The 27,415-nt window shown below is 47.7% G+C and overlaps 1 protein-coding gene and 1 long non-coding RNA gene across 3 annotated transcripts in view; both read right to left on the reverse strand.

The window, feature by feature from the left end:
• Positions 1-950: 950 nt before the first annotated feature.
• The window catches only part of LOC119448250 (uncharacterized), a 76,785-nt gene continuing 50,320 nt past the window's right edge, over positions 951-27,415 (reverse strand). The window contains exons 3-5 of one of the 2 annotated variants that reach the window (XM_049665987.1): positions 23,025-23,093; positions 2,241-2,291; positions 951-1,234 (exon numbers count right to left, since the gene is read on the reverse strand). In XM_049665987.1, coding sequence (XP_049521944.1) covers positions 981-1,234; positions 2,241-2,291; positions 23,025-23,093 — 374 coding nt within the window. In that variant the 3' untranslated portion in view covers positions 951-980. The remainder of the gene's footprint in view (positions 1,235-2,240; positions 2,292-23,024; positions 23,094-27,415) is intronic. The other variant, XM_049665988.1, reaches the window with a different exon arrangement.
• On the reverse strand, positions 3,957-6,976 carry LOC125944766 (uncharacterized). The gene is made up of 3 exons (XR_007466472.1): positions 6,934-6,976; positions 5,787-5,925; positions 3,957-4,011 (listed from the first exon to the last, which is right to left on the reverse strand). It is a non-coding gene; the product is annotated as an uncharacterized LOC125944766 (long non-coding RNA).

The raw sequence follows: 27,415 nt of genomic DNA on the forward strand, positions 1-27,415 counted from the left end.
GACGTCCACACAACGGCATACCACCCCTCCACAAATGGAATGGTCGAACGACTGCACCGACAGTTGAATTCTTCACTCATCGCTCGTAATGCCCGAACTTCACAGGCTGACGAGCTTCCCCTCGTGATGTTCGGAATTCGCTCGGCGATTAAAGAAGAGCTCAAGTGCACTGCAGCTGAAATGGTGTATGGCACCTCCCTTCACCTGCCCGGTGAATTCTTCGCCCCGGCTCCTGCCCCCGACTTGTCACCGCCTGACTACATCTAGCTTCTTCGGCACCTGTGTCAACGTCTGCGACCAATGCTTGCACGACAACCGTCCAACTACGATGTCTTCGTAAGCAGAAACCTTGTTTTATCAAGTCACGTCTTGGTGCGACGCGAGGACACCCGGCCATATCTTACGGCACCGTACGAAGGCCCTTTCAAGGTGGTTGGGCATACCAACGAGACCTTCACTGTGACAGGAAACGGCCGAAAGGACGTTGTAGCGATCGACCGCGTAAAACCTGCGTTCATGCCGAACCCATCTGTTTCGGTTCCACTTCCCGAATGCTAAGCGATTGAATCGACGCGAAACGCACCTAATAAAACGTACTTCTCCTCCACGGGGGGGCTTGCAGCGGAGCGGCCTAAAGCCCCTTGATGTTTTAGAGTGCCCTAAGCGCGCTCCCGATTGCAGTGCCAGCACCATGTTGCGCACAACACGCGAAAGACAGTTGGCACCTCTGGGTTCGTTGCGTGCTGACGTGCGTTCTGCCGCTCGTATACACGCGGCTGTATAGAGCGTCGTATATCGCGACCACTATAGCATGCTAATTAATCTTTATCGAATTGAAGCGCCCGCAGCGGTAATATATACCTGTCTTTGGACTACAGGGATTCCTCCATGTGTGTGTGATATTGCTTGAAAATTCGGCGTGGAAGCCAAGAAAAGACACCACAATTCCAGAGTTTGATAACCAGGTCTTTATTGCGAGATTAGTAGCAAGTGGCTCGTAACCCTTGCCCCTCTTTACATCTTCCGGAGGCGAACTTTTGCAGGCACTTCGCAACTTGGTTCATATAGCAGCTGCTCCTTTTGCAAGAACAACTTAATTTTTGCACCTCTAGAGTACAGCCCTGTTGTGGTCCATAATAAGCTATATCTATAGGAAGCTTGCAGCTGCAGTCACCGCAATGCAATTGCGTGGTCAGAGTGCCTTTTGAACGTGGGGCACCCGAGATGCCAGTTCCTAAAGAAGATAAAGATCATACCAGTACATTATGCAGGCTCAGTAAAATTCCCATTTCTAAAGTAGTTGCCGGCGCAAAAGAAAAAAAAAAACTGGCGGGAAATCGCACGTCGGCTACTAAAACTGCTGGATAATTTTGCGAATGAATTATCACGTACAGCTGAGCATTTTTAGCAAGCAATATGGTTTTTGCCGTTATAATGCGAGAACAATTTGTTTTTCTTAAAAAAGTAATATTTTGTAGCAGAAGCTAATGAGAGGATCTTCCTACCCACAGCTTCATCTTAACTCGGAAAGCGTTCTTGCAGTGCAGCTTCTGGTCGCAATAAAGTGCACATTGTCCTGACGCTCCAGCTTTTTTTCTTATCGTCATTAAAGCCAACAAGACACGTACATATGCAGACCCATGGTAATTGACGATCCTTTATTGAAACGTGAAATCGTAAGTTTGGCTACGTAGTCACATGAATATTATAATACAATTTCCTTTTATCTCTACATCTTAAAGGCATCCTTGCTAAATTATCTGCGACTGCGTTATAATAACAAGCACTAGGCACTGGCACTCCGTTGTAGCTACTTATGTACAATGATATTGTTAAATGAAATATATATTTGCACTCAGAGATAGAAAAGAATTCAACCAATGATCACAAAATATTTCTTCTAGGACATCAACCATGTGCTCAACGTTTTATAATCTACTTACGGCTTGACGTGTTTTAACATTTCTAGTAAAGGTAAGAGACAGCCTATTAGTGACACATATGTTACTTGAAAAAATTGAGCTTGCTAAAAAAACCAATCTCAGAAAAGAGTGCAATTAGTATGTTTACTAAAAGTAAAATAAGCAAATACGCCAAAACTCTATTAAGGGCTGAACGAACAGTAGCTACGAAGCACTTTAAGCTGGACGATAACCCGTTATGAAGAACCACGTTTTCGCCAGGTCAGCGTTATATTTGGATGAATGTTGCCACTGAGACGTTGCATAGGCTGTACTCACCGTTATATCCTGGTTCTGGTTTTTTGTCAATAACATCATTGGGGCCCGGAGCTAAAAACAGATGAAACTTGCATTAGTTACATCTGCTGCGTGTGAAAAAAATACTTTGACAATATAATAAAATATCTGACATTGAATAGGCACGGAAAGGTGAATGCGTGGCGAAAAAGGTTTAATATCATATGACATTGGTAGCGTCCAGAGCACTCACGCTCGTCGGACTCAAATATATGTAGCCAGTTTTAGGTAAAAGTGAGTCTTAGATACAAAAGCTTTGGAAGCGGTGATGCGAAACACCTATTTCCAACGTAGCACAGAAAATACTAGACACTTCATTGTCGCAACATGTGCTTTAAACAACGGAAATTTTAAGCGAATCGTTCGTGTCGCCAATCAAGGATTATTTGCTGAGACACTCGCCGCCTGCAAACCGACCCAATCTGGTGTGTGATGCTCCTACTATATTCAAACTGAAAGGCTAGTGTTGGGACTAGCCGGTATAACTTCTATAGAAGCGTACAGCTGAGCAACATCAACGCACGACTGAACCCTGACGACACATGGGTCTGTACCTATGAGACCCCGCTATCTTGACTCACACACCCTTAAAATATACATACAAGGAACGTTCAAGCACGGAATTTGCAAAGCGATCTACATCGTTCACCGCAATTAGTCGAATCGACCTGCTCCTTCTTTTTCCGGCTCTGCTGTGTGGCAAACCAGATTCTCAGCTTATCCGGCCAAACTTGCCGTCTTCAAAATATCTCTCTCCAATACTTTCAGTCGACCTTCTGAACCTTGTAATATACAAACACCATTCCACATAAATGAAAATTGGATCAACTCGTTCAGTTCGATTTCTTGCGAAGGAGAGCACAGCTATAAAATGAACGGACTGCGATTTACCATTAAAAATGTGGTTGATCCCTCTTTCAGAGGAATCGGTAGAAGACGAAAGTTACACGCGTTTTCACAGAAGCTGCTGCACGTTTAATTAGGTGAGTGCCTTAGGTGTCTATGCTAGCTGGTGACCTTGACGGAAATTGTGCCGTGACGCAGTTTTTAGGTTTGCCGACGGACGCAATTGTTAATACGTGGCACATTCACAGGAAAGGTGTATCGCTTTATCTTGTCTGCGTGCCAGTCAGATGCTGCGGACCACACACACCAAGTGTTTTTGCCCACGTGTGCGGTAATACCCAGCTAGCACAAAAGCGATAGAAAACTGCTTCCATACCGATTCGCCAAGACTAAATGAACGTCTGAAAGACGCACTAAAAATCCGTGCAGTCCGTTTAGAAGGTGATAAACGGTCGTATATCGTTGCTAATGTCCGGCGGATATGACTATTGCAAGAAGTTCTAGAATCCTGCTTAAAGTAGTTTCGAAAAATCCTGTCTTGAAATGGGATTTTGCAAGACCATTAGAAGCATTTAAAAAATACAGATTCAATCCTGCTACAATCAGGATTTTGACATCCGTTTTCTTTCACCCTCCCCTCTAGCGCCCCCCTCGTCTCCCTTTCCTTCCCTCTCCCCATGCCCGTGCGGCGTTTCGCCGGCCTGTGGCATGCAGGTTTGCGCTTGTGCAATACACGAAACACATAAAGCAATAACATTTTTTATTGCAAGTAAACACGACTAGACAAGCTAGCAATCAACATTAAATGAGTGCCTCCGAGTAACGTCCATTACAGGTATCGACCTTGAGAAACCTGGTTTCGAACAGGCTGCTGGGCTGTAGCTCCTTAATTCAGCAGGTCTTCTTACTGCAAAAACATTAGGCATGTGTAAAACGTATGTTAATTGAAGCACACTTTTCTTAGTGAACGCATAGTTTTTCAATGCACTGGCAATAAGCACTGCAATATATCTTGGCAATGGGCAGCACTACAATATATTGGTCCAAGCACACAGTTTTCGAGCATTCCACCTTTAACATGGTTCTAACATTAACCGATCACAAGTGAAATTCCCTTCTGTTGCCTTGAAGACACACTTTACATCTAACTGAAGGTGTTGCATGTACAATCGCCAACCAGTGTAACTGTCGGCTATTTTGCTAGCTTTCAGGAGGCTGTTGTCTTGACTAGTTGGCGACTGGTAGATGACAGCAGCCTCCTAAACATGTGCGAAGTAGGTGCCAATTAGCATTCAAAGAAAGGAATAGATAATGCATTTCTGATAATGTTGTACGAGAAAAGAGGTAAGTGCGGCTCTGCAAAGGCACAGCTTCAGTGTGACAGCATTGTTACACCACCCCAATTTTATTTGCCACAGATCACATAGCCAATTCAGAAATGGCGCAGGCTTGAGTATATACCTAAACACCAGTCTATCAAACACATCGCATACTTCAAATTGAGCAAATATATTGCGATTCCTTAAAAAATAAAAGACAGCAGACGAGTGCAACCTTGAGTAACAGCGACTATTTGCAGTACGGCTGCTTCAAGCATATACAGTAAGAACTTCAGTTGCTTGTAATTAAACCATTAAAATGTTGCACGCCTATGACTTGCCTGTTTGAGAACCTCCACACAATAAATAACATTGCCAAGCACTTGTAAAGAATTTTTTTACAAAAACAGTGAGTCATCCACACACAAGGTGGGAACATAAGCCGTAATTTTCCACCCAGTTTCACTAACTTTGACCTTGGTGACATTTATAGTTACGCAATGGGTTAAAGGTTAAGCTCGTGCAGTTTATAAATCAATTGTGATCTAGAGTGCTTGCATATGCAATTTATTGCTTACACCGAAATGTGCCCACACCCACACATGGCGCGCGGCGACGATTTCATCGCCGTTGCACTTTATACGGAATATCACGGCGACGACGACGGCGGCAAAAATGCGCTTGGAGTGCCCATATAATTTCTATCGCAATAAAAGAAAAAGAACCGCGGCGTAAATTTCTCTCTCTCAAATGGCAAGGTCGCCGTTACGTCGTCGCGCCGTAACACGCGTGTTCGAGTCGATGTCTCAACGCTGCGGCTGCGACGCCGAGGGAAGCAACGACGGAGGCCCAGTCCGGCCAACGCTCGCTTCAACGGCAGGAAAAGAAAGGGAGAGGGTTAAGCTGGCGCCGGGCCGGCGGCGGGCGCGCACGGAGACAGTCGAAGGTGGGGGAGCTACGAGGGAGCTGAGAGGGAGAGTGAGGGGAGCCACCGAAGCGACGGGGTCACCTCTGCTGAAGCCAAATCAGCTTACCTGACGCCCTCCTCCCTCACCTTCGACATGTCCGCGCGCGCCCGGCGCCGCCGTGCTGGCGCCGCCCGCTCCCTACAGCATCGTTTTCTGCGAGCGTTGGCCGACGTGGGCAGTCTCGTGGCCCCTACTCGCCATCTGCTTGCGCGCCGTGATATATAATGACTCCATTCGTACGTCGTGCTGTGGTGCACGAATACTTCAGAAATAAGTCCTTCCTTTAATTCGAACAAACTTTCGGGCTCCTTCGAGTTCGAATTATCGAGATACGACTGTATATGTGTCACGCTGAAAATTTAATTTGTACGACTTTAATATGAAATAACAATTACCTGGGTTCTTGGAGTTCAGGAGTTTCGTGGTGGCCCTTTGGGCGGCGGCGTTTTCGTCTGCCCCTTTCGGCACCTGTAGAGGGTACATGATCGGTGTCTTCACCCTCACGCGCCTTCTCTCTTGCACGTAGGTATGTGCCTGCATACTGGGTTACAAAAAAAAAAAACTCTTTATTGTTATGCTGATAAATTCGGAGTATCTATGTTTATAATGTAACAGCAGTGCCTATTACAACTGTATATTGGAATTTTTCTTTTTTTAACAGAATTTTGTTACTGCACAGACTTGGAAAAAGAAAACGCCAGTGCGACCTCAAAATTTATTTGTTGCATGACTGAAGCCAAAAAATGTTAGGTATCCTAAAAAAAGATGCTGTAAATAGCTACACTGTCGGATTATGTTACAAAAAACAAGGCAACAGTGCACTACATACAGGGTGTTTCATTTAACTTTAGCCATACTAAAAATATGCAAGTGCCACGTACCAGGACAGAACCAAGGTAATGTTGGAGATACTCAGATTATTCTTTGCATTCCGCCTAGTTAGATAATTAGTTCCAATTAATTGATTAACTTCTCACTTACTATAGTTAGATGAAAAGTGTCAATGAGAAGATTGTAAAGCAACATGAGAAACCCCTGATACCGCTTTCTGTTTCTCAATATGAGCTACATAAAGTGTTTTTCCAAGTGTGAAACATGCCTGCCAATACACGCAAACTGCCTCGAGCGGCCAGTCGTTCGACAATTTTGCGTGTATTCGCGGGCATCTTTCACGCTCGGAAAAACACACGAGTGATCTCGCACAAGAGCGTTGACGGAAGAATTCTGTGGCTACGTGAAGATCGTAGCACGTCTCATCATTCTGCACCAAACGGGAATGTCATCGTCATCCTAACGATCAATGGTCAACGAAACGTCACAGAGGTAATTTTAGACACCTTTGGCAAACCTGAATACGCACACAATAAAAGAAACGTACGAAGACGTAAACATGCCTCTTAAACAATATTAGAGATTCCAGTTCAAATCAAGGCGCTTTCATTGCGAAACTTCATTACCGCCTAAAACTTCCACCTAAAACTCCCGCCCGAAAACCGTAAATAATTAAACACGACAGGTGTCAAAGTGGCAGTGACTACTTACGTGAGCAAAGAAGATGTGGAAGGCAGTCTGGCGCTCCGTAGTTCATGAACGAATACGCGTCAGGAACTTAACGGCTGGTCCTGACAAAAATAACGGTGAATGTAACGGCGGGTTCAAAAGTTACGCAATCTGGAGGGAAGCTGCGCGGAGAGCGCAGTCAGCTCGGCTGCTCAGACTGCATCGGCGCAAGCGATGACGCCGATGAGCCGTCACGCCACTCCTCGCTTTGTCAGGTAGCCGCTATGATACGTCGCGGCGCTGCATCCTCTTGCGACACACGCTGGTGCAATAGAAAAATACTCAGTGTGGCTTCGTACTCGGTACCTGAAGCACAGAAATGCTAGCTAATTTAACTAAGAAAATACAAAATGCGGCTGCTACCACAATGCTAGCGCCACCTTACAAAGATAATTTGAAATAACAAAAGTCGAACTTTTTAATGCCTCATTCTCGGCACTTTGCGGTAGGTAGGTAGGTTCCTAACTCGCTTTATAATACAAAAAAGTGATGTGCAACCTGTAATGGAATCGAACCTCTGCCGTGGGGCACAGCAGCTGGTTCTCTAGCAACTAGACTAGGGTGTCTTTTTCTTCCTTTCGGTCAAAGTAAAACAGGTTAACCAAACAGACAAAACGAAAACTGCGACAAACAAAACATTTTACAGTTTGAACCGTTAGTCCAACTTGGCTGACATTGTCATTTAAAATTCTCTGAGCGTTGTCAAGGGATCTACCCTCGACAGGCACTCAGGAACACAGAAATCATGCGTTCTAAATTTTCCTTCAAAGAAAATTGGCAATATTTGCCAGGAGGCACAGATCGCGTTGAAGTGTATCGAGGACTGTTCAACAATGTCCTCGCGTCGATGACAAAATCAACGCCGAAAGTGGTGCTTTGTTTCCGGAGAAGTTCAGAAACTGCGACAAGCGGAATTCGGTGACTTGTGTAACCCACGATGCAAGCCATCCTTGAAATTCCACACATTTACGTGGACAAAGACTTGCCTGATTTTCTACAGATTATGATGCATAGTCCGAAGAACCTCTATTTTCGATGCCCGCGCTCATAGGAGGGTCGTTTTGTGGAACAAAATATTCTCTAGAAATGTCTTGCGTATGTGCTTCTTCATTTTCTCCTTTCAAGGCAAGGTCACTTTCGTGAAAACTGTCCTTGGATTGAGCATCCTCATGTGGCGAGGATACTTCACTAGAAGCATGGTTACTACTTTCATTAACCTACCATGATACTTATTGGACGGTACTCGCGGCAACACGACTGGCAGATATCGGTTCGTCATTAACTCTACGCCTCTTCTGACGGTCTGCAAGGTCAGCGTAACTTTTCTTCTTTATTGTGGACTTCATTATGAGCATAAAGAGCAAGCGGCTGCCCCTTCAGTGCTCACTCACCACAATGCAAACACCCCCGCCTGGGTTGATTGCACTCTCTTCTAACAAGGCGAAGCAAAAGCAAAAACCAACGTCCGTTTTTCCCGCCAAAAAGCAGAACAAAGAAAACAACAACAAAAAATCAATAATTGTAGGCTGCTAGAACAAGCGATTTTAAACGTCTTCTAAAATCCGCCTTATAGCAAGATTTTTCCATCCCAATTGAATCCTTCTCGATGTTGACTTCTTCAATCTAGATTTTTGACGGTCAAAGCGAAATATCCGTGAATAAGAATGATTATATCTCTTTTGTGCTAGCTGGGTAATGAAGGGCGCTTCAAACTGTGCGCCTAATTTCTTTAAAGGTGATGGTGCACCACGTTGCACCCACACCTCGTCGCACGATATTGTATTGCGGTGCCGGACGGTGGCGGCGGTCATGGTACCGTTTTCGCGCCTGTTGTACAATCCTTTTGCGCAACTGTGGCGAGCTTTTGCGGCAAACCGTCTAATGTGCAATGGAACGTCTCACTTTTACAGGCGTGTCCGAGCTGAGTGTAGTGCCAAGCGTTGGAAGTTGGCCGTACACAATCTCCTAAGGGGAAGTGCCTGTGGAGTTATGTAATGTTTTGTTAATTGCGTATGCAGCCGCTTGAAGGTGCTTTTATCAATCGGCTTCACCTGGCTTGCTGTTTGACAATAAGGTACGAGTCGAGCTTGGATAGTTTGTTTTGAACTCTGTGTCAGACCATTCGCTTGTGGGTGGTACGCTGACGCGAAGTGGTGCTCAACCCCAGCTATAGTTGTGAATAAGTGCGGAGTTCGCGGCTGCGAAACGTGGTCGACCTGCCGGAGATGGTCCTCTAGGGAGGCCGGGTCGCCATTCGAAGCGGTCCCGTAGGAACAGTACGACGCAGCTGACGGCAAACGAGGGCACACCAACGACCTCTGTGAACTTTGACAAACGATCCACAACGAGTATAATATATTGGTTACCCGCTACCGTTCTTAGAAAAGGATCTATTTCCACAATGTGGAATATTTTCTCAGGGGGCGTGATACGGATAAGGTATTCATGTTGACACCCGGGACGCCGTTTGGTCTGTTGGTATACCTCACAGCCTGGGACATACGAACGCACATTTCTGCCTCTTCTGGGCCACCAAAATCGCTCCTGTGCCTTGCGCAAGGTGGCTCGATATCCCACGTTGGCTCCTTCGGTTGTATCATGGATGGCACGCAAAATGCTGGAGCGTAAGGAGTTAGGATTGACCAAAAGGTGGAGTTCGTCTTCCTTGTTCAGCAAATAAGGTGATACAATGTAACTTCGCGTAAATGAAACTTGGACTTGTCCCCCACACCTGTTAGGGAATCCACAACCGGCACTAAGTCTTTGTCGGTACGTTGGGCCTTGGTATATGGTGTTCTAGCAAGGTGGTACTCGGAAGCTGCACAGGACTACCGGCAAAAAAGGATCCGTGATTTTGTGTACAGGTGATAGTGAATGCAGAGTTGCCACTTCACCTTGGGAATCTTGAGCGAACAGAGCATTCGGAGTCAAGCAGCGGAGGTGGACCCTCCGCTGCTCACTAGAGAGGAGGTAGTCAGCTCCCAGAGCCGTTTCAGCAGGCAGGTCCTCGGAGGCGAGAACTGCGGCAAAGAACTTGCTCCCGGCTTTGGTGTGGAGCTGTAGGTTCAGAGCACCGATAGGCAATACGCAATCACCTAGGCCCCGCAGGAGTGCCTCGGTTCACGGCTGGAGGGTGAGTGGGTGTGGCGTCAAAGCAATGCCGTACGCTGATCTTCAGTATATCAACAAGAGCCGTAAGCTCCCCGATGCCGCCAATGCGGACCTCTACTGTTGGAAGCGGCCACGTTTGGTATTGGATGGCTTGACGGGGCACATTCGGGCAGGTTTTATATCCATGACCGAAGCGCCCGTACGAAAGGCATGCGCGTCGCGATGTAGTGGTCTGCTGTTAGGAGCCAGCATTAAGGGGCCAACTAGAAATGTCGGCAACTGCGCCGCCCGTCCAAGGAAAGTCTCCATAAACGAGTCTCCATATGCTAAAGTCTCCATAGACCAAAGTCTCCATTGCCGTGCCTCGGCTGCGTTGCGGACCACAACTTCTGGGACGTCACGTGCCCTGTATTAGCTTAGTCTGACCTTGCTCCGTCATTTCTGACGGGGAACGTGGATGTCACCGAGGGCTTGGTCTTGGACTATCATATCACTACGATATGTGATAGCTCCGGCATCTCCGTCTGCAAACTTCTGTATGTCCGTCACCCCGGCGACCAGCCTCACCGGCGATCAGCCATACGTCGACAACCACTGGTCCGTAACGTCAGCCACGAAGAGTATAAATTTCCTGCGCATCGATCCATTCTTCAGTGGGCCAGGCTGCAGCAGCACCTTAGCGATGTTTAATCGATGCTTGCTCTTCATGCAGGTACATTATTATTCCAACCCTCAATGTATCCGATCTGATGATCGTTTCCTGCTGCTGCTTCCTTGCACACATAGTCTTGTTACATGGTGCATGCACGTTATATATTGCACAAATCGCCCTATCCTGAGTGGTGATATGGGTCTCAATCCGCGTCCTCCGAAAATGTCGGGGAATGCCAGTGAAACAATCAATTTCGTAATAAACCTGGAACCAGGAGTGTGATTGGTTCCAACTCCGATGTCTATGAGGCAGCTGATGTGCATTCTCCTCCGGTATGCCATGAAACTCATGATCTTTCTGTATCCGAAATGTTATCTAAACTACTGGTTGCGCAAAATGATTTGGCGCGATACGCCGCCGACATTAAGCCATTTCAATAGACTAAAATTGCTAAGCTGGTCTTAAAAATGATGATCTAGAAAACCCTTTTCGAAGAAATAATCTTATATTACACGGTGTTATGGAACATGACAATGAACACTCTGCCATTCTGTTGTCCAAAGTCACGTCTATATTTACCGAGACCTTGAATATTAGCTGTCCTCACACTGAACGCGTTTACAGGCTTGGTAGAGCACGTGCTGCTCACAATTGCCCCATTATTCCGAAGTTTTCTGGCTTGGACGACAAAACCGCGGTTCTAAAGAACACATAAACTCAAGGCTCAAATTTCTTCATTAGAGAAGAATTCTCTGCAAGGATTAGATCTATTCGGAAAAAAACCTGAGAAGCAGCAACTCCCTTTCATAACTGCTCTTTCACCAAGGTAAGATGCGATCATGGGTTCATTGACGAGGTTCGTTATAAATGAGATGACATTTCAAAGAAATTAGCAAAAGTATCTAATCAGCCATTATCGTACGTGCCTCTGTCTTCGACTCCCGGCTCATCCTCTACCGGACCTCGTTCTGGCCATCTGCATAGCCGCACCGTTTTGAACATTACCGCCTCGCAGTATTGTTTAAAAACTTCCAGACTGACTGTCTTTCATTTCTGTCTGTCCCCCTCATGTTATTGGCATCACTAAGTCCTGACTACATAGTAATATTTATGACTCCAAGTTTACTCCTCCCGGTTTTATTGCCGTGCGCCTAGACAGGATTCATGGCATTGGCGGCTGCGTCGCATTGCGTATTCGTTCGGATGTTCGTTTCTCAGTTTTGCCTTGAACCTCAGATACAGAATCCGTATGGTCAAAAATTTTCCTGAATAATCAGTTTATTGTAACTAGCGTTATATATCGTCCGCTTAGTTCTTCCCTTGATATCCTTCATACTATTGGAAATTTCCTGTGCCAGGCTAACAATGCTACGTCACGATTTATCTGCATGGGTTATTTCAACGATCCTCGCATCCACTGGTCATCATTAATGCAACAGGTCGCGATGTGGCAATTTGTAATGAAATAATAAATTTTTCTTTGTCCTTTGGGCACACTCAAGTTGTTTCTGGTACAACTAGGTTAAATGTCATCCTGGAACGCTGACCTACCAAAAGACGATTTGTCTTGTGAGGTAACTGAGGAACTCTCAGATGCTAAGGGCATTTTGGTATCACTCTCTTGTCGAACCTCCAAATCGCCCTATACGTTTACTAGCTTTCCTGACTTCACTCTTACGGACAATTCCATTACTGATCTCTTAGCTGATCATTTCGATAAGGTTTTGTTCTCTGTCAGAAAGGCAGGATGTAAATTGTCTAGTTAATTACTTTGAGGATCTTGTGAAGTCATGTGTCCTAAGATTTGTGCCCAATAAAACTAAGAAAAGTAATGATAACATTCCCAGGATAACTCCCGACATAATGCATTTATCCCGCCGTGTCCGTACACTTATACGTTCTAAACGAAGCAACGATCCCATAACCCTGGACAGGTTTCACAAGGCCAAGAATGAACTTAACTTTACGCTGCAAATGGCGAAAGATTTCTTTTTTCACGTTAAACTGCCTGATCTGTCAATAACTAGCCCTCGTAAATTTTGGACTTTTATTTTACCTCACGATGATTCAGCCACTTTCAAAATTGATATTGACGTCATTAGCGATCCGTCAGTAATATCAGATGCTTTCAAAGAGTATTTTCAGTCCATGTTTTTTTCCCGATAACAACGTCATTCCTTCTCTCACCATACAGTTTGTTGTGAAGCAACCAGTGACGTTGACATAAACCATGAAGGTATTCCTAACCTTATAATAAATTTGGATACCAAGAAATTCACCGGGCCAAACGGGATAGACAATGCATTCTTGGTTCGCTATTCGTTGTGGTCATCAAGATATCTAACGGTCATAATCCAAAAATCTTTACCATCTCCCACTGTTCCATCGTCATGGAAGTTAGCTAAAGTGTTTCGGCTTTATAAATCTGGTGATAAGCAGTCTTTGTCAAACAACAGACCGATTTCATTGACATCACAGTCACGCAAAATTTGGAATCGCATAATCTACTGTCTAACATACAGCATGGGTTTAGGCGTGGTTTTAGTGCGACTGCGCAATTAGTTCAGTTTACCCATGACATTTTCCTTAACCTTGATTTTGGCAACCAGGTTGACGCTGTATTTATAGACTTCTAGAAAGCACTTGACAGAGTATTACATTCTAAACTCCTTGCGAAACTTAACGCTGTACTAAATAATCCTCGGCTGGTTCATTGGATTTCAAGCTTTCTTTGACTTCACTTCCAGTTTGTTTCTTGCAGCTCGACCGAATCTACGTCTATTGATGTGACATTTGAAGTGCCCCAAGGCTCCGTTACTGGGCTACTGCTTTTCTCAATCTACATAAATTATTTTCCTGTTAACATCTCTTCTAACATTCGTGTTTTCGCCGACGACTGTGTTTTATATCGCCATGTACGAGTTTGTGCCGCTGTGGACAAAATGACGCTGGGAGCTGAAGAGGAGGTTTAAGTGTCTCGGAGATAGGCAGATTGTGTTACCCTGGCCACCTTGTAACTGCATCTATTGTAAATACATATCGTCACTCGTCAAGAGTCTGATCAAGGACCTCATCGATGCCAACATAATCCGGCCTTCTCGGAGTCCTTGGGCTTCACCGCTGGTCCTAGTAGCGAAGAAAGACGGGACAACACGAATGTGCGTCGATTATCGACCGCTCAACGCAGTGACTGAAGACATTGTTCACCCTTTTCCAAGAATTTAAGATGCCGTGCAGGCGCTCACCGGAAGCAAGTACTTTTCTGTCATGGACTTGGTGTCTGGTTTTTATCAGATTGCCATGCATCCAGATGACATACAGAAGATGGCTTTCGTTACACCTTGAGGTCTCTACGAATTCCTACGGATGCCATTTGGTCTTAAAGGTGCTCCTTTCACGTGTCATCGAGCCGTCGATACAATTATTGACGGAATTAAGTATGACAATGCTCTCGTCTACATGGATGATTGCGTAGTCTTCAGTCAGACATTTGAAGACTATGTTTCGCACCTGAGGGACATCTTTTCAAGGTCCCAGAAAGCAGCTTTGACTTTGAAACCACAGAAGTGTTTCTTCGTCTGCATTGTTATTAATTACCTTGGGCATGTTGTCACAAAAGATGGTGAAAGCCCTAACCCATCAAAACTGGCAGCTGTTCAGATGCTCCAGCCTCCTCGAACCGTACAGGAACTCCAGTGATTCACGGGGCTTACATCGTACTTCATTAGGTTTATCCTTAACTACAGCGTTACTGCTGCACCTCTACGATCCCTCCTAAAGAAGAATTATGCTTTTTCCTGGGAAGAGGATCAGCAAGTGGCCTTTGAGACATTAAAGTGCGCTTTATGTCCGCCACCTGTCCTCAAGCTATTCTCGGAAAGAACGAAAGTTAGGGTGCAAGTACACAGAGACGCATCTCGTCTCGGCTTATAGGAGGTCTGTTGCTGCAAGAAGATGAAGAGCGACGATATCGCCCAGTATTATACCTGAGCAGGGCACTTAAAGGCGCAGAGGTCAATTATTCTTCGACGGAACTGGAAGCCCTTGCTGTGAAATGAGCATTAGAACAGTTGCGACCATACTTGCTGGCCGCAAGTTTCAAGTTGTCAGTGACCACCACGCCTTTGCTGAATTTTGCGCTACAAGGAAGGTAACCAACGTCTCCTCCGTTGGTCGCTGATTTTGCAGGAGTTCGACTGTGACGTCACCTACACATCAGGAATCCTGCACAGCGCGCTAGATTGTCTGTCAAAGACACCTCCCATTGTTCCAGAGAAAGGCCAAATCCTTGCTCTATCCTATCCACCACTGCGATACTGTGGCAACATGGGTGACGAACAGCGTCAGGATGCATTCTGTGCTAAAGTCCTCGATCTGCTTAATGGTGCATTGGACACAAAGAAGCAACGGAAACGGGCCCAAAAGACATTTTTGATGCACAATGATGTGTTGTACAGGAGAGATCAAGGTCCGGTCAGCAGTCGATTTCTCCTCAGCCTTCCTTCTCAGCGAAAGGCTGAGGCACTTCGAGAAATGCATGAAGGAAGCTACGGTGGCCACGTGGGCATCAGAAGAACATTCGAAGCGCTGAGGTCGAAGTACTACTGGCCAAAGCTCTATACGGATGTCAAACGGTATGTGAGTCACTGCGACCTTTGTCAGAGGATGAAGATGTAGACATCGCTGCCTTATGGATTACTACAACCAATAGAAGTGTACATCCCTTTTCATACAGTTGGGATAGACATCGTAGGACCATTCAAGAACTCTAGAAGATATAAATATTGTCACGCGATTGGACAACAAGGTGAACAAGATGACAAGGTGGTTTTTTCCTGGCTCAAAACCGTTCACATGTTTCCTATACTTTCTCGTCTTCTCCGTGTGCTTTCTCCCCAAAATGCTGAGTGGCATTAGCCCCCCCCCCCCTTCTGAAAGCATCGACTCGATGCCACACCGGCACAAGAGCTACTGTGTGAAGTACGGCTTAAGCCGTATGACATGCACAATTTCGGGCCGAAGCTGCCGACGCGAAGACAAGGCGTCGTCCGGAAATACCTCGTAAGTAACGTCACTGACATGTTTCAGAACCTTGTACGGTCCGAAATAGCGGCTTAAAAGTTTTATTGCGATAGCAATTATATGGACACTTCTACCGGATTTCTGCCGTCGCCGTCGCCGTCGCCGTCGCCGTGAGGTTCCCGTATGCCCGAGCGGAAGCGTGTGGGGACGCGCGCTAGGAGAGCGAACGCACTCAATCTCCCACGCGCAAGCAAGGAAGCGGAAAGCCAGCGCCGGAGGGAGCAGGGGGGGGGGCACTTCTCTGCCAACAACCGCGCTCGTCGCTCGTCCGCACAGTCTCTTATCTCTCCCACGCGCAAGCGAGGAAGCGGGAAGCCAGCGCCGGAGGGAGCGAGGGGGGGGCACTTCTACGCTGCCAGCAACCGCGCTCGTCGCTCGTCCGCACCGTCTCCTATCTCCACACGGCTCTGACCTTTATGCGCCGTGCATTCGCCGCTCAGTTTCCGTTGAAGCGATAGACCGCACGTACCTTCGCCCGCTGCTGCGGCGTATATATGCGCTTGCTGCCAGCGTTTTGACAGTCGTTGTCTGCAGTCATTCAGTGTGATCTATTCATGTTTGTGCGCGCTCACACCACGCTTGTTCAATCAGTTAGTAATAGTCGGGCCACATTTTCCAACGCACGCTACACATGCAATGCTGCCCGGGTCGGCAGTGCAGCGCTACAGGTGGGTCCCTTCGCACGCACTGCCCACGGGAAGCGCTTATCATCAACACCACCGTTTCACACGCGCCTCCTCGTGGTCATCGAGTCTCTCTTCATGTCGGTCTACTTACGCCACAGCACACCTGCTTACTTAATCAGCTCATGTTTACTACAATTCATATTGCTACCAAAGCCGCTCACCTTACTTCGTATGACATTGCTGTGTTGCTATCGCATTCATTGCTTCGCCCTTAGGGCGAAAGTGTGACATTTTTTCAGACAAGCCGGGACGTCGAATAGGGGTCCACACCCAGACTCGGTCGGCGCGGCGGTAGGCAACCTCTCAACGGCGGAGGTTGTAACGTCGTGCATCGGCACCTTGCTGATAACTGATATTTACGCGAGCCAGTTGGCAGGCTTCTTCGGCGTACTGAGTGTAGTGCTCGGCGTCTGGAGCAATTTCATCTGTTGTGTCGCACGGAAGCACAGCGTCAAGCATGGTTTGCACGTTGCGTCCGTCAACAAGACGGAAAGGTGAAAATCGCGTTGTTTCCTGTATTGCCGTATTGTAGGCAAACGTGATGTACGGAAGAATCTCATCCCAAGTGTTATGCTGTACGTCCACATACATTGACAGCATGTCTGCAATGGTTTTGTTTAACCTCTCCGTCAGTCCATTCGTTTGTGGATGGTAGGCTGTTGTTCTTCGATGACTCGTGCAGCTCAGTCTGAAAATGTCCTCGATCATGTGTGCTGTAAAGGATGTGCCCCTGTACGTGATCACGCATGATGGCGCGCCATGACGCAGGACGAAGTGGTGTACAAAAATATGTCACAGTTTCGCCCTAAGGGCGAAGCAATGAATGCGATAGCAACAAAGCAATGTCATACGATGTAAGGTGAGCGGCTTTGGTAGCAATATAAATTGTAGTAAACATGAGATGATTAAGTAAGCAGGTGTGCTGCGGCGTAAGTAGACCGACATGAAGAGAGACTCGATGACCACGAGAAGGCGCGTGTGAAACGGTGGTGTTGATGAGAAGCGCTTCCCGTGGGCAGCGCGTGCGAAGGGACACACCTGTAGCGCTGCACTGCCGATCCGGGCAGCATTACATGTGTAGCGTCCGTTGGAAAATGTGGCCCGACTATTACTAACTGAATGAACAAGCGTGGTGTGAGCGCGCACAAACAAACATGTATAGATCACACTGAATGACTGCAGACAACGACTGTCAAAACGCTGGCAGCAAGCCCATACGCTGCCCCGGGCGAAGGTACCTGCGGTCTATTAATTTAATTAATTAATTATGGGGTTTTACGTGCCAAAACCAGTTCTGATTATGAGGCACGCCGTAGTGGGGGACTCCGGAAATTTAGACCACCTGGGGTTCTTTAACGTGCACCTAAATCTAAGTACACGGGTGTTTTCGCATTTCGCCCCCATCGAAATGCGGCCGCCGTGGCCGGGATTCGATCCCGCGACCTCGTGCTCAGCAGCCCAACACCATCCTGCGGTCTATCGCTTCAACGGAAACTGAGCGGCGAATGCACAGTGCATAAAGGTCAGAGCCGCGTGGAGACAAGAGACGGTGCGGTCGAGCGACGAGCGCGGTTGTTGGCAGAGTAGAAATGCGCTCCCTCCCCCCCCCCCCCGCTCCCTCCAACGCTGGCTTTCCGCTTCCTTGCTTGCGCGTGGGAGAGATAAGAGACTGTGCGGACGAGCGACGAGCGCGGATGTTGGCAGAGGAGTGCCCCCCCTGCTCCCTCCGGCGCTGGCCTTCCGCTTCCTTGCTTGCGCGTGGGAGATTGAGTGCGTTCGCTCTCCGTGATAGCGCGCGTCGGGGCACGCTTCCGCTGGGGCATACGGCGCGCGGCGAAGATTTTATCTATACGGAACCTCACGGAGACGGCGACGGTGACGACGACGGCGACGACGACGCCGACGGCAGAAATCTGGTTGAAGTGTCCATATAATTGCTATCGCAATAAAACTTTGCGACTTCGGAAGCCGTGCCACGGGACAGTGCTTTTGTCTCGGCGTAACGACTGAGGTAATCTGTTGCAACGATAATCCGTTTGTTTCCAGCGGAGGACAAAGAGAAAGGTCCTAGAACGTTAATTCCCACGAGGTCGAACAAGGTCCTAGGTGGTGAAATTGGTTGGAGTAGGCCCGCAGGTTTCACAGGTGGTGTCTTGCGGCGCTGACACTCGCGGCAGCCTTTCACATAGCGGTGTACGCTAGACGAAAGTCGTGGCCAGTAGTACTGCTGGCGCACGCACGCGAGAGTCCGCGAATAGCCCAAGTGTCCTGACGTGGGTTCGTCGTGGCATGCAAAGAAGATGTCGTCGCGCATGTCAGTAGGCACAACAAGGAGAAAGGCTTTGTCACTGCCACAGACATTTTTCTTGTACAGCATGCACCTTCTGAGGGAACAGGTAGATAACTCGCGAGCAATATGCCGAGCATGTTGAGATCCTCGGCCTTCCAGGTAGTCGACAACAGGCTTTAATTCCTTGTATGCTCGCTGCCTGGACATGAATTCAGAATCAGAAATGGCCCCGAGGAAACATCGTCATCCTCAGAGCTCAGAGCAGGGCGTCCCACAGGTGCGCGGGAAAGTGAATCGGCGTCTTCGTGTTTGCGCCCGGACCTGTACACAATACTGATGTCAAACTCCTGCAAGCGCAACCTCCACCGAGCAAGACGGCCAGACGGATCTTCGAGATTTGCCAGCCAGCACAGCGAGTGATGATCAGTCACCACTTTGAAGGGATGGCCGTAGAGGTAAAGCCGGAATTTTGTCGTCGCCCTCACGACCTGCCAGGCATTCTTTCTCTTAAGTAACTTGAGTAGTTGGCCTCGGCTCGAGAGAGAGTACGATTGGCGTAAGCTATGACGTGCTCAACACGATCATGTTGTTGTACAAGGACAGCCCCTAGTCCGACGTTGCTAGCATCTGGGTGGACCTCTGTATCTGCCGCCTTATCAAAATGGGCATGTACAGGTGCTGTCTGCATGCGCTGTCGTAGTGAGTGAGTGAGTGAGTGAAATAACTTTATTGAGGTCCAGAGAAGACGCAGGGGACACCCCGCGCCACCCGGCTAGTCCCACGTAGGGACCGGCAAGCCGAGCTTGACGTAGCTCTGCGAAAGCTGTCTTTTGCTCTGTGGTACAGGCAAAAGGTACATCGTCTCGGGTGAGTCGCGTGAGCCGCTCGGATATCTTGTCGAAGTTGGCAATAAAAGGACGATAGTAAGCGCACAAGCCAAGGAAACGTCGCACAGCTCTTTTGTTTGATGGAACAGGAAAAGCGGCGACGGCTGCAGTTTTGTCCGTGTCGGGGCGAACTCCGTGTCCACTCACGACATGTCCAAGGAATTTTAGCTCTTAATAGCTGAACTGACATTTTTGAAGTTTCAGCGTGAGTGCAGCGGAGTGAGTCGCTTCCAGTACCGTTCTTAGACGCTTCAGGTGTTCTTCAAAGGTGTCAGCGAATATGACTACATCATCAAGGTAAACAAGGCAGCTTTGCCATTTCAAGCCCGCGAGAACGGTATCCATCATCCTCTGGAAAGCGGCCGAAGCAGAACAGAGGCCGAAAGGAAGAACTCGGAATTCATAAAGGCCGTCTGGGGTTACAAACGCCGTCTTTTCTCGGTCTCGCTTATCAACCTCAATCTGCCAAAAGCCACTTTTTAAATCAATGGATGAAAAGTACTTCGCGTGCCGCAACCTGTCGAGAGAGTCATCGCCCCGAGGGAGCGGGTAAACATCTTTTTGCGTTATGTTGTTTAGCTTCTTGTAATCAACGCAGAAGCGTAGTGTTCCATCCTTCTTCTTCACTAGAACAACTGGCGATGACCACGGGCTTCTGGATGGTTGAATGACTCCATCGTCGAGCATCTCCTTTACTTGTGTCTGAATCACCTCGCGTTCTTTAGCAGAGACACGGTAGGGATGTTGTCGGATAGGGCGAGCATCATCGTAGCCATTGACTACCTCACAAAGTTTGTTGAGGCACAACCCTTGAGGAATACAGAAGCCACGACAGTTCAAAAGTTCATTAAGCGCAGAATTGTCTTGAAGCACGGATGCCCAGCCACGATTATAACAGACCGCCTTACTCACATGATGGCACGATCTACTGAAGATTACCTCAAAAATTGTGGCATCACACATGCTGCCACTACCGCATATTATCCTGCAGCAAATGGCTTGTGCGAAAGGGCTAACATGACTATCAAGCAGATGATTGCCATGTCTACCACTGGGGGAGAAAAGTGGGCTGGTGTACTCCCATATGTTGTATTTTGTTACAACACCGGGTACCAGGACACGGTTCGCCAAACTCCATTCTTCTTAGTTTATGGTAGAGATCTAGTGCTTCCACTAGACGTTGTTTACAGCCACCGAGAACTTGAAAAACTGAAAGAAGATTCCAGTTATGGCGCGGTAGTGAGCGAAAGACTGCAAAAAGCTAGTGAACATGTGGGCGCGTACACCAGACTGGCGGAAGAAAAACAGAAGTACTACTTCAAGAAGCACCGCAAGGACGCTGTGTTCGAAAGAGGACAACTAGAGCTTCTTAAGGCTCCACTGTCCGGTGTTAAATCGACCACATGGTACAACGGTCCTCAAAAGGTAGTGAACAGACTGTCTCCCGTCAACTACGAGATCGAACTCGCCGATAACAGGGGACCGGATATTGTGCACGTGAAGAAATTGAAGCCCTACCTGAGCCCAATTGCCGAGATGGAACAACCTCGTGCATCGGACTAAGCCGTACATGTGTCTGACGCCGTTTGGATGCAGTGAAGTGTGTGGTGCAGTATAGTGCCAGTGATTACATTTATTTCCGCGTGTAAAAATGGGACGACAAACCTTGCCCTTGTAAATAGTTACTGTTGTATGAATTCTGTTTAAGTTTGCTTATGTTTTAGCTAATTCCTGTTGTACCATTGCGAATGTTATGTGTCGTGTTTTTAGCATTGTATGCAGTCGGGACGACTTGTCTCAAAACCCGGCCATGTCACGAGCGAAAGCAGACGACGCCTGGTGCGTACGTATCTTGCGCCTTGGCGCCGAGAAATAAACAAAGATCGGCGCCAAACTCGCGCTCGCGAGGGGGGCTCGAGCAATAAAGAAGAAGTGTCAGGCAGTCCTTTCCTGGTCTCCATTGTGTCTGGATGCGCCTTACGCCGCCCCGGAACCCATACAAACTAGAGCACTGCACGGGCCGCTTTTCGCGGCTCGGGCCCGGCCCGGCCCGGGCCCGTTTTTACATTGGGCGGCCCGCCCGAGCCCGATCAAAACTTTTATGGCGAGACCCGGGCCCGGCCCGGGCCCGAAAATTATATACGTTACCCGCCCGGCCCGGCCCACCACCCCTTTACATTAAGCCCGAGCCCGGCCCGAGCCCGACTCGAAACTGGCCCGAACCCGGCCCGAGGCCGAAAAATACATGTTTTTCAGAGGTGAGAAGCCCGAGAATAACTCGCAGAAAGCCCGAGCCCGGCCCGGGCCCGCATCAAAAAACCCGAGCCCGGCCCGGGCCCGGGTCAAAAAGCACACGCCGTGCCCGAGCCCGGCCCGAGCCCGTGAAAAAACTGCTCTACCCGGCCCGGCCCGGCGCACGGGCCGGGCCGGGCCCGGGCTTTCGGGTAATCCCGAGCCCGTGCAGTGCTCTAATACAAACCGACGGCCACAACAGCACGTCACACGGTGCTATGCCAGCTATGAGTGCTACAGGCGTCAGGGCGTGAGTGGAGCCGACGACAAAACGGATAGGCAAGCAGGCGTCGTTGCTATAGCAACTGTAGCAAGGACGAAGAAATGACAGACCCGCGCGGCGCCGAACCACCCCGACACCTGCACTTGACGACAGTGACATCACGCACGCGAGCCAATCAGGACGCACACACCTGTGCTCAGTGACAGTGAGGTCACGACACAGAGGAGACCAATCAGGTGGCCGGAAAGCTGTGACAGTTTCTGCTAACGGCAGGTGACCTTGACAATGAGCCATCAAAGGCTTCCGCCTTAAAAGTCGCAGTTTCGCCTGAAAGGCTAAGCATCGTTTGCGACGCCGTAATAGTTTTATCAGCCGTAAAAACTTGTAAGCATAGATATACTATGAACAAGCACGGTTTCGCGTGCCAACAAGCGAACATGATGCCATCTCACTCGATGACCGCGGACACTCGCTGCCAAAACGGGGGAGTAAGGAAGTACGGCATCAGCAGCGAGCGAATTGCCCTTCGCGCTGCGTCTCGCATCAAGTTGAACTAAGGCCCGAAACCACGGCGCTTGGCGGACTGTGGCCCGACGCATGTGGCTTTCAAGGTACAGCGGTTCGGGCGGGCGCGTGCCGGGTACTGCTCGTTCATCTGCGGGTTGCCGCTGACCATTCATTTCTTGCCAGTTTGCTTTGCATAACGTATAACCAACATGTTCGTTGAGTGAGGGAAATAATTAACGGTACGACAGGAATGAGTACTCTAGAAAGGCCTTATTGTCACGTGATTGGTACTGCCATCAAGCATTTTGCTAGAGGGGATTTGGCGATATTAAGTCTTACTTACCCAAATCCAACATGATATCAATTTTGGAGTCGATGTGCGGGTCGATGCGTTGTTCTTTCGCCAGTGAACCTAGTGAAACACAAACAAAAAGAGCACACACACGGTAAGTAAATAAAATGTTGTCTGCAGAATAGCTAACAAAGTCGGATTATTTCACTTTGAAGTTAGTCACTCCACAGAATGTATCAACTTGTGTAACTGAACCCAAAGAGTGGTTGGCTAAACCTATAATTTGGAAAATGCACGCCTCATATGTATTAGTTCCGGGCTTGGTAGCTGAATGCATTGCTTTAGAATTGCAATTAGAGTGAGAATTATATTACTTAAGATTTATAGAACTTCAACACATGATATACAGGAGGTATATCATGTGCTGTATCATGTGTAAACTTCAACACATGATATACAGGAGGTATAAGTCATATGATAGGATATTGTGAGATATGATATAAACGGATGGTATACGAGGTATTCCAGCGAACACTTTGAAAAAATTTTAAAGGTTGCCTGTGGCAGACAGCACAATTCTAGTTTATGAGCTGGTCTACTCGAGGAGGCGGACATTACATGCACAAGAATTGAAATGGGTAATCGACTAATTAACTAAAATTCAGTAATTAAGATTTCAACTAACTACATTACGGTCCATATTGCAATTCAAAATTCTAGCCGTGGAGTTCGCGAAGCGGATCCACTAGGAGCGGATTCTTAAGATGACACAACTTTCGAGCTATTTATACGGAACAGTCGCCACAGTGTGCCTGCACTGAAGCGGAGGAAGACCACGTGTTCCCGTTTGATACAGCGTCGCCATCTTGGCCTCCGTTGGCTTCCGTGTAAATAAATTGTAAACAGCCTTCGGCATCACCTACACGTAAAATTAATTGGTGGAGGTGGACGTTCCCCGTACCCGCCATGGAGCTGGATGGATGGATGCTATGAACGTCGCCTTTGAAACGGGGTGGTGGGTTGCGCCACCCAGTTCTTGTTATTATTTTGCCTGATGTCGTAGCTTTATTTTTGAGAAAACACACAAATACAAAGAATTCCAAGCATCAAACTTTTTAAACCATTACTGGGAACTCTGTTTCTGTACGTCTCCGTTGTTTTTTTCCCCCACTTTTCTGCCACCCAACCTCCCACCGCCTCTTACTAATCTGTATTGCGGACATGTTTACTTTCCCCCTGCTGCCCCTGAACCCAAAGACTTCAAGACGGTCAGAGGAGCATAGACTGGCAGCTGGATAGATTTCTTCGTATTCCACTAAAACATGTTTCATCGTTTCCCTAGCTTTACCGCATCAAGCACATGCGTATTCATCCTAGGTGTACCTCGCTTTAAACCTACGCGTTCAAAGGCATCCTGATCTTGCTTCGAAAAGTGAGAAGGTTCCCTATGAGTTATCATAAATTGTTTCTTTCCTGATTTCATTTTTGTTCTCGAGGTAATTAGTCATAGCAGGTTTCTTTTTCAATACCGTCACCCATAACAGTGGCTCAGCCTCTCTTACTTTGCGTCCAACGTTCTTTGTTGCCGTGTTGCTGACCATACCAGTCGCATACTTGCTGTTAAGCTTCCTAGTTCTTTTCCTCCATTGTGAGGAAATGTTTTGATTGTACAAATACCTGAACACTCTTACACCCCATTTACTTTCTCCCATATTCCTCAGTCGTTCTTCAAAATCAATTTTACTCTCAGGCTCCCTTCAAAATTTGTCGAGCCGATATCAACCTGCACAGCTTCTCAGTAGTCTTCTCGTGAGCGCCAAATGCGAGGCGTTCCACTCACCTTTGGTTGCCATCGAGTCCTGATTGTACTCCGGAATTCAAGCAAACAGGTGCATTTCCAAATGTAAGCCCTGGAACCATTACACCTTTCCACATATCCCGGAGCACCTCGTACCTATTGTATCCCTATAGCGCTCTGTGCTTCATTATGGTGGCATTTCGCTTCCCTTTCGTTATTATTGTTTTTTCTTCTGTCTCCAGATATATATTGCCTTCTTTTATCCTTACACCCAGGTATTTGTATTGTTTTACCCGAGGTATTTTCTGGCCCTGTATCAAGACTGTCTGCTGACTGTTTTCATTGAATGCCATAAAACCAGATTCTTTAACGCTACATTTTAATACTAAGTTCTCATATTCTTCTCCACATTGCACATTCTTCACATTCTTCTCCAGAAGTTGCATATCACTTTGCTTGTTAGCAAGCAACACAATTTCGTCCGCATAAAATAAACGTGGAAGCTGCTGCTCAAATATTGTGCCGGCTTGTTTGTAAGAGAGGTTAAATCCGATATTGATTCCTTCTAGCGCCATGTACATCATACACCACGATGTACATCATAAACAGCAGCGGGGATGAAGGGTAACCCTGTCTCAGTGCCTTGTTGATATCAACTTTATCCTCGCTGCTCATCTCTTCCCATTGAACGCAAACGCAATCTTTTCGTAAATCTTGCTCAATAGCTGCGCACAGCCGTTCTCTATACTTCCCCCTTCCTGAATATCCCACAAAATGTTGTGGCCTACGTTGTCATACGCTCCAGTAATGTCTGAAAAAGCCACATAAAGCGGTCTCCTTTCTTCTCTGGATATTTCAATACACTGAGTAAGGACAAATACATTGTCATCCAGACGACTACTGATTCTGAAACCATTCTGAAGTTCTCCCAATGTGCCATTATTCTCTGCCCATGCTTGCAGCTTCAATTTATTCGCCTGCATTGATAACCTGTATATTACCGATTAATGGTCAACGGTCTGTATGAGTGAAGTATACTTTTTCTCCCTTACCTTTATATATATAAATTCAGTCTACTTTGTCGCCATCTGTCTGATATTTGCCTATCCCGTAAACATTTTATTGCGATAGCAATTATATGGACACTTAAACTGGATTTCTGCCGTCGTCGTCGTCGTCGTCGTCGCCGTCGCCGTGAGGTTCCATATAGATAACATTATCGCCGCGCGCCGTATGCCCGAGCGGTAGCGTGCGGGGGACGCGCGCTATCACGGAGAGCGAACGCACGGCGGAAAGCAAACGCGACCGTCGCGCGTGGGGCTATGGGAGGGAGGGAGGGAGGGAGGCAGGGCGACGCTGCGCTCCGGCACCAAAGGCCTATCTTGCAATGGGGCGCAAGGGAACTTCCCACTCAATCTCCCACGCGCAAGCAAGGAAGCGGGACGGCCGCACCGGAGGGAGCGGGGGGGGGGGGGGGGGCGCACTTCTACTCTGCCAACAACCGCGCTCGTCGCTCGCCGGCCGCACTGTCTCTTATCTCCACACGGCTCTGACCTTTTCTATGCGCTGTGCATTCGCCGCTCAGTTTCCGTTGAAGCGATAGACCGCACGTACCTTCGCCCGCTGCGACGTATATGCACTTGCTGCCAGCGTTTTTACAGTCGTTGTCTGCGGTCATTCAGTGTGATCTATTTATGTTTGCTTGTGCGCGCTCACACCACGCTTGTTCATTCAGTTAGTAATAGTCGGGCCACATTTTCCAACGCACGCTACACATGCAATGCTGCCCGGATCGGCAGTGCAGCGCTACAGGTGTGTCCCTTCGCACGCGCTGCCCACGGGAAGCGCTTCTCATCAACACCACCGTTTCACACGCGCCTTCTCGTGGTCATCGAGTCTCTCTTCATGTCGGTCTACTTACGCCGCAGCACACCTGCTTACTTAATCAGCTCATGTTTACTACAATTGATATTGCTACCAAAGCCGCTCACCTTACTTCGTGTCACATTGCTGTGTTGCTATCGCATTCGTTGCTTCGCCCTTAGGGCGAAACTGTGACTTTTTTCTACAGCTTTCAACAGAGCTTCCTTACTTTTTGGTCCTAGCTCATTAATCAGCCTAATGGGAACCTCGTGTAAACCTGTGGCTGTGTGTGTAGGAATTTTCTCTTCAGATTTCTTCCAGTTGAAATTACTCAGCGCCAACCCCTTTTCCATTGTTTTTCGTTCATTCTCTTTTTTCTCCTCAGAGACCATCTCGCCATTGCCCTGAAATGATTCGGCTGTTATTTTTAGAACGTAATTTAATGCCGCGTCCCCTTTAAGTTTGTTTCTACCTTCGGTGAACGATATGTTGTTGTACTGTTCCCGACTTCCTTCCCAGTAAGTTAATGTGGTTCCAAAACATTCTATGTGCGGCTTTCTTTTTCTCACGCATTTCTGACAACCAATGTTCACTTTCACCTTTAATCTTTGCTTGAACTAATATTTGAACCATGATTTTTTTCTCACGTTATATTTCCAATTTTCTGTCTATTTCATCCTGCGACAACTGTGCATTTTTTGCCTGCCTGTGTTCTCCTGATGCTTTCTTTCGCTCGTCGATTGCCTCCCATATCTGCCTGTTCCGTAAGATTTTCGCTTCC

Source organism: Dermacentor silvarum, chromosome 4 (assembly GCF_013339745.2).
Source record: "Dermacentor silvarum isolate Dsil-2018 chromosome 4, BIME_Dsil_1.4, whole genome shotgun sequence".
In the NCBI taxonomy this organism is placed as follows: Eukaryota; Metazoa; Arthropoda; class Arachnida; order Ixodida; family Ixodidae; genus Dermacentor; species Dermacentor silvarum.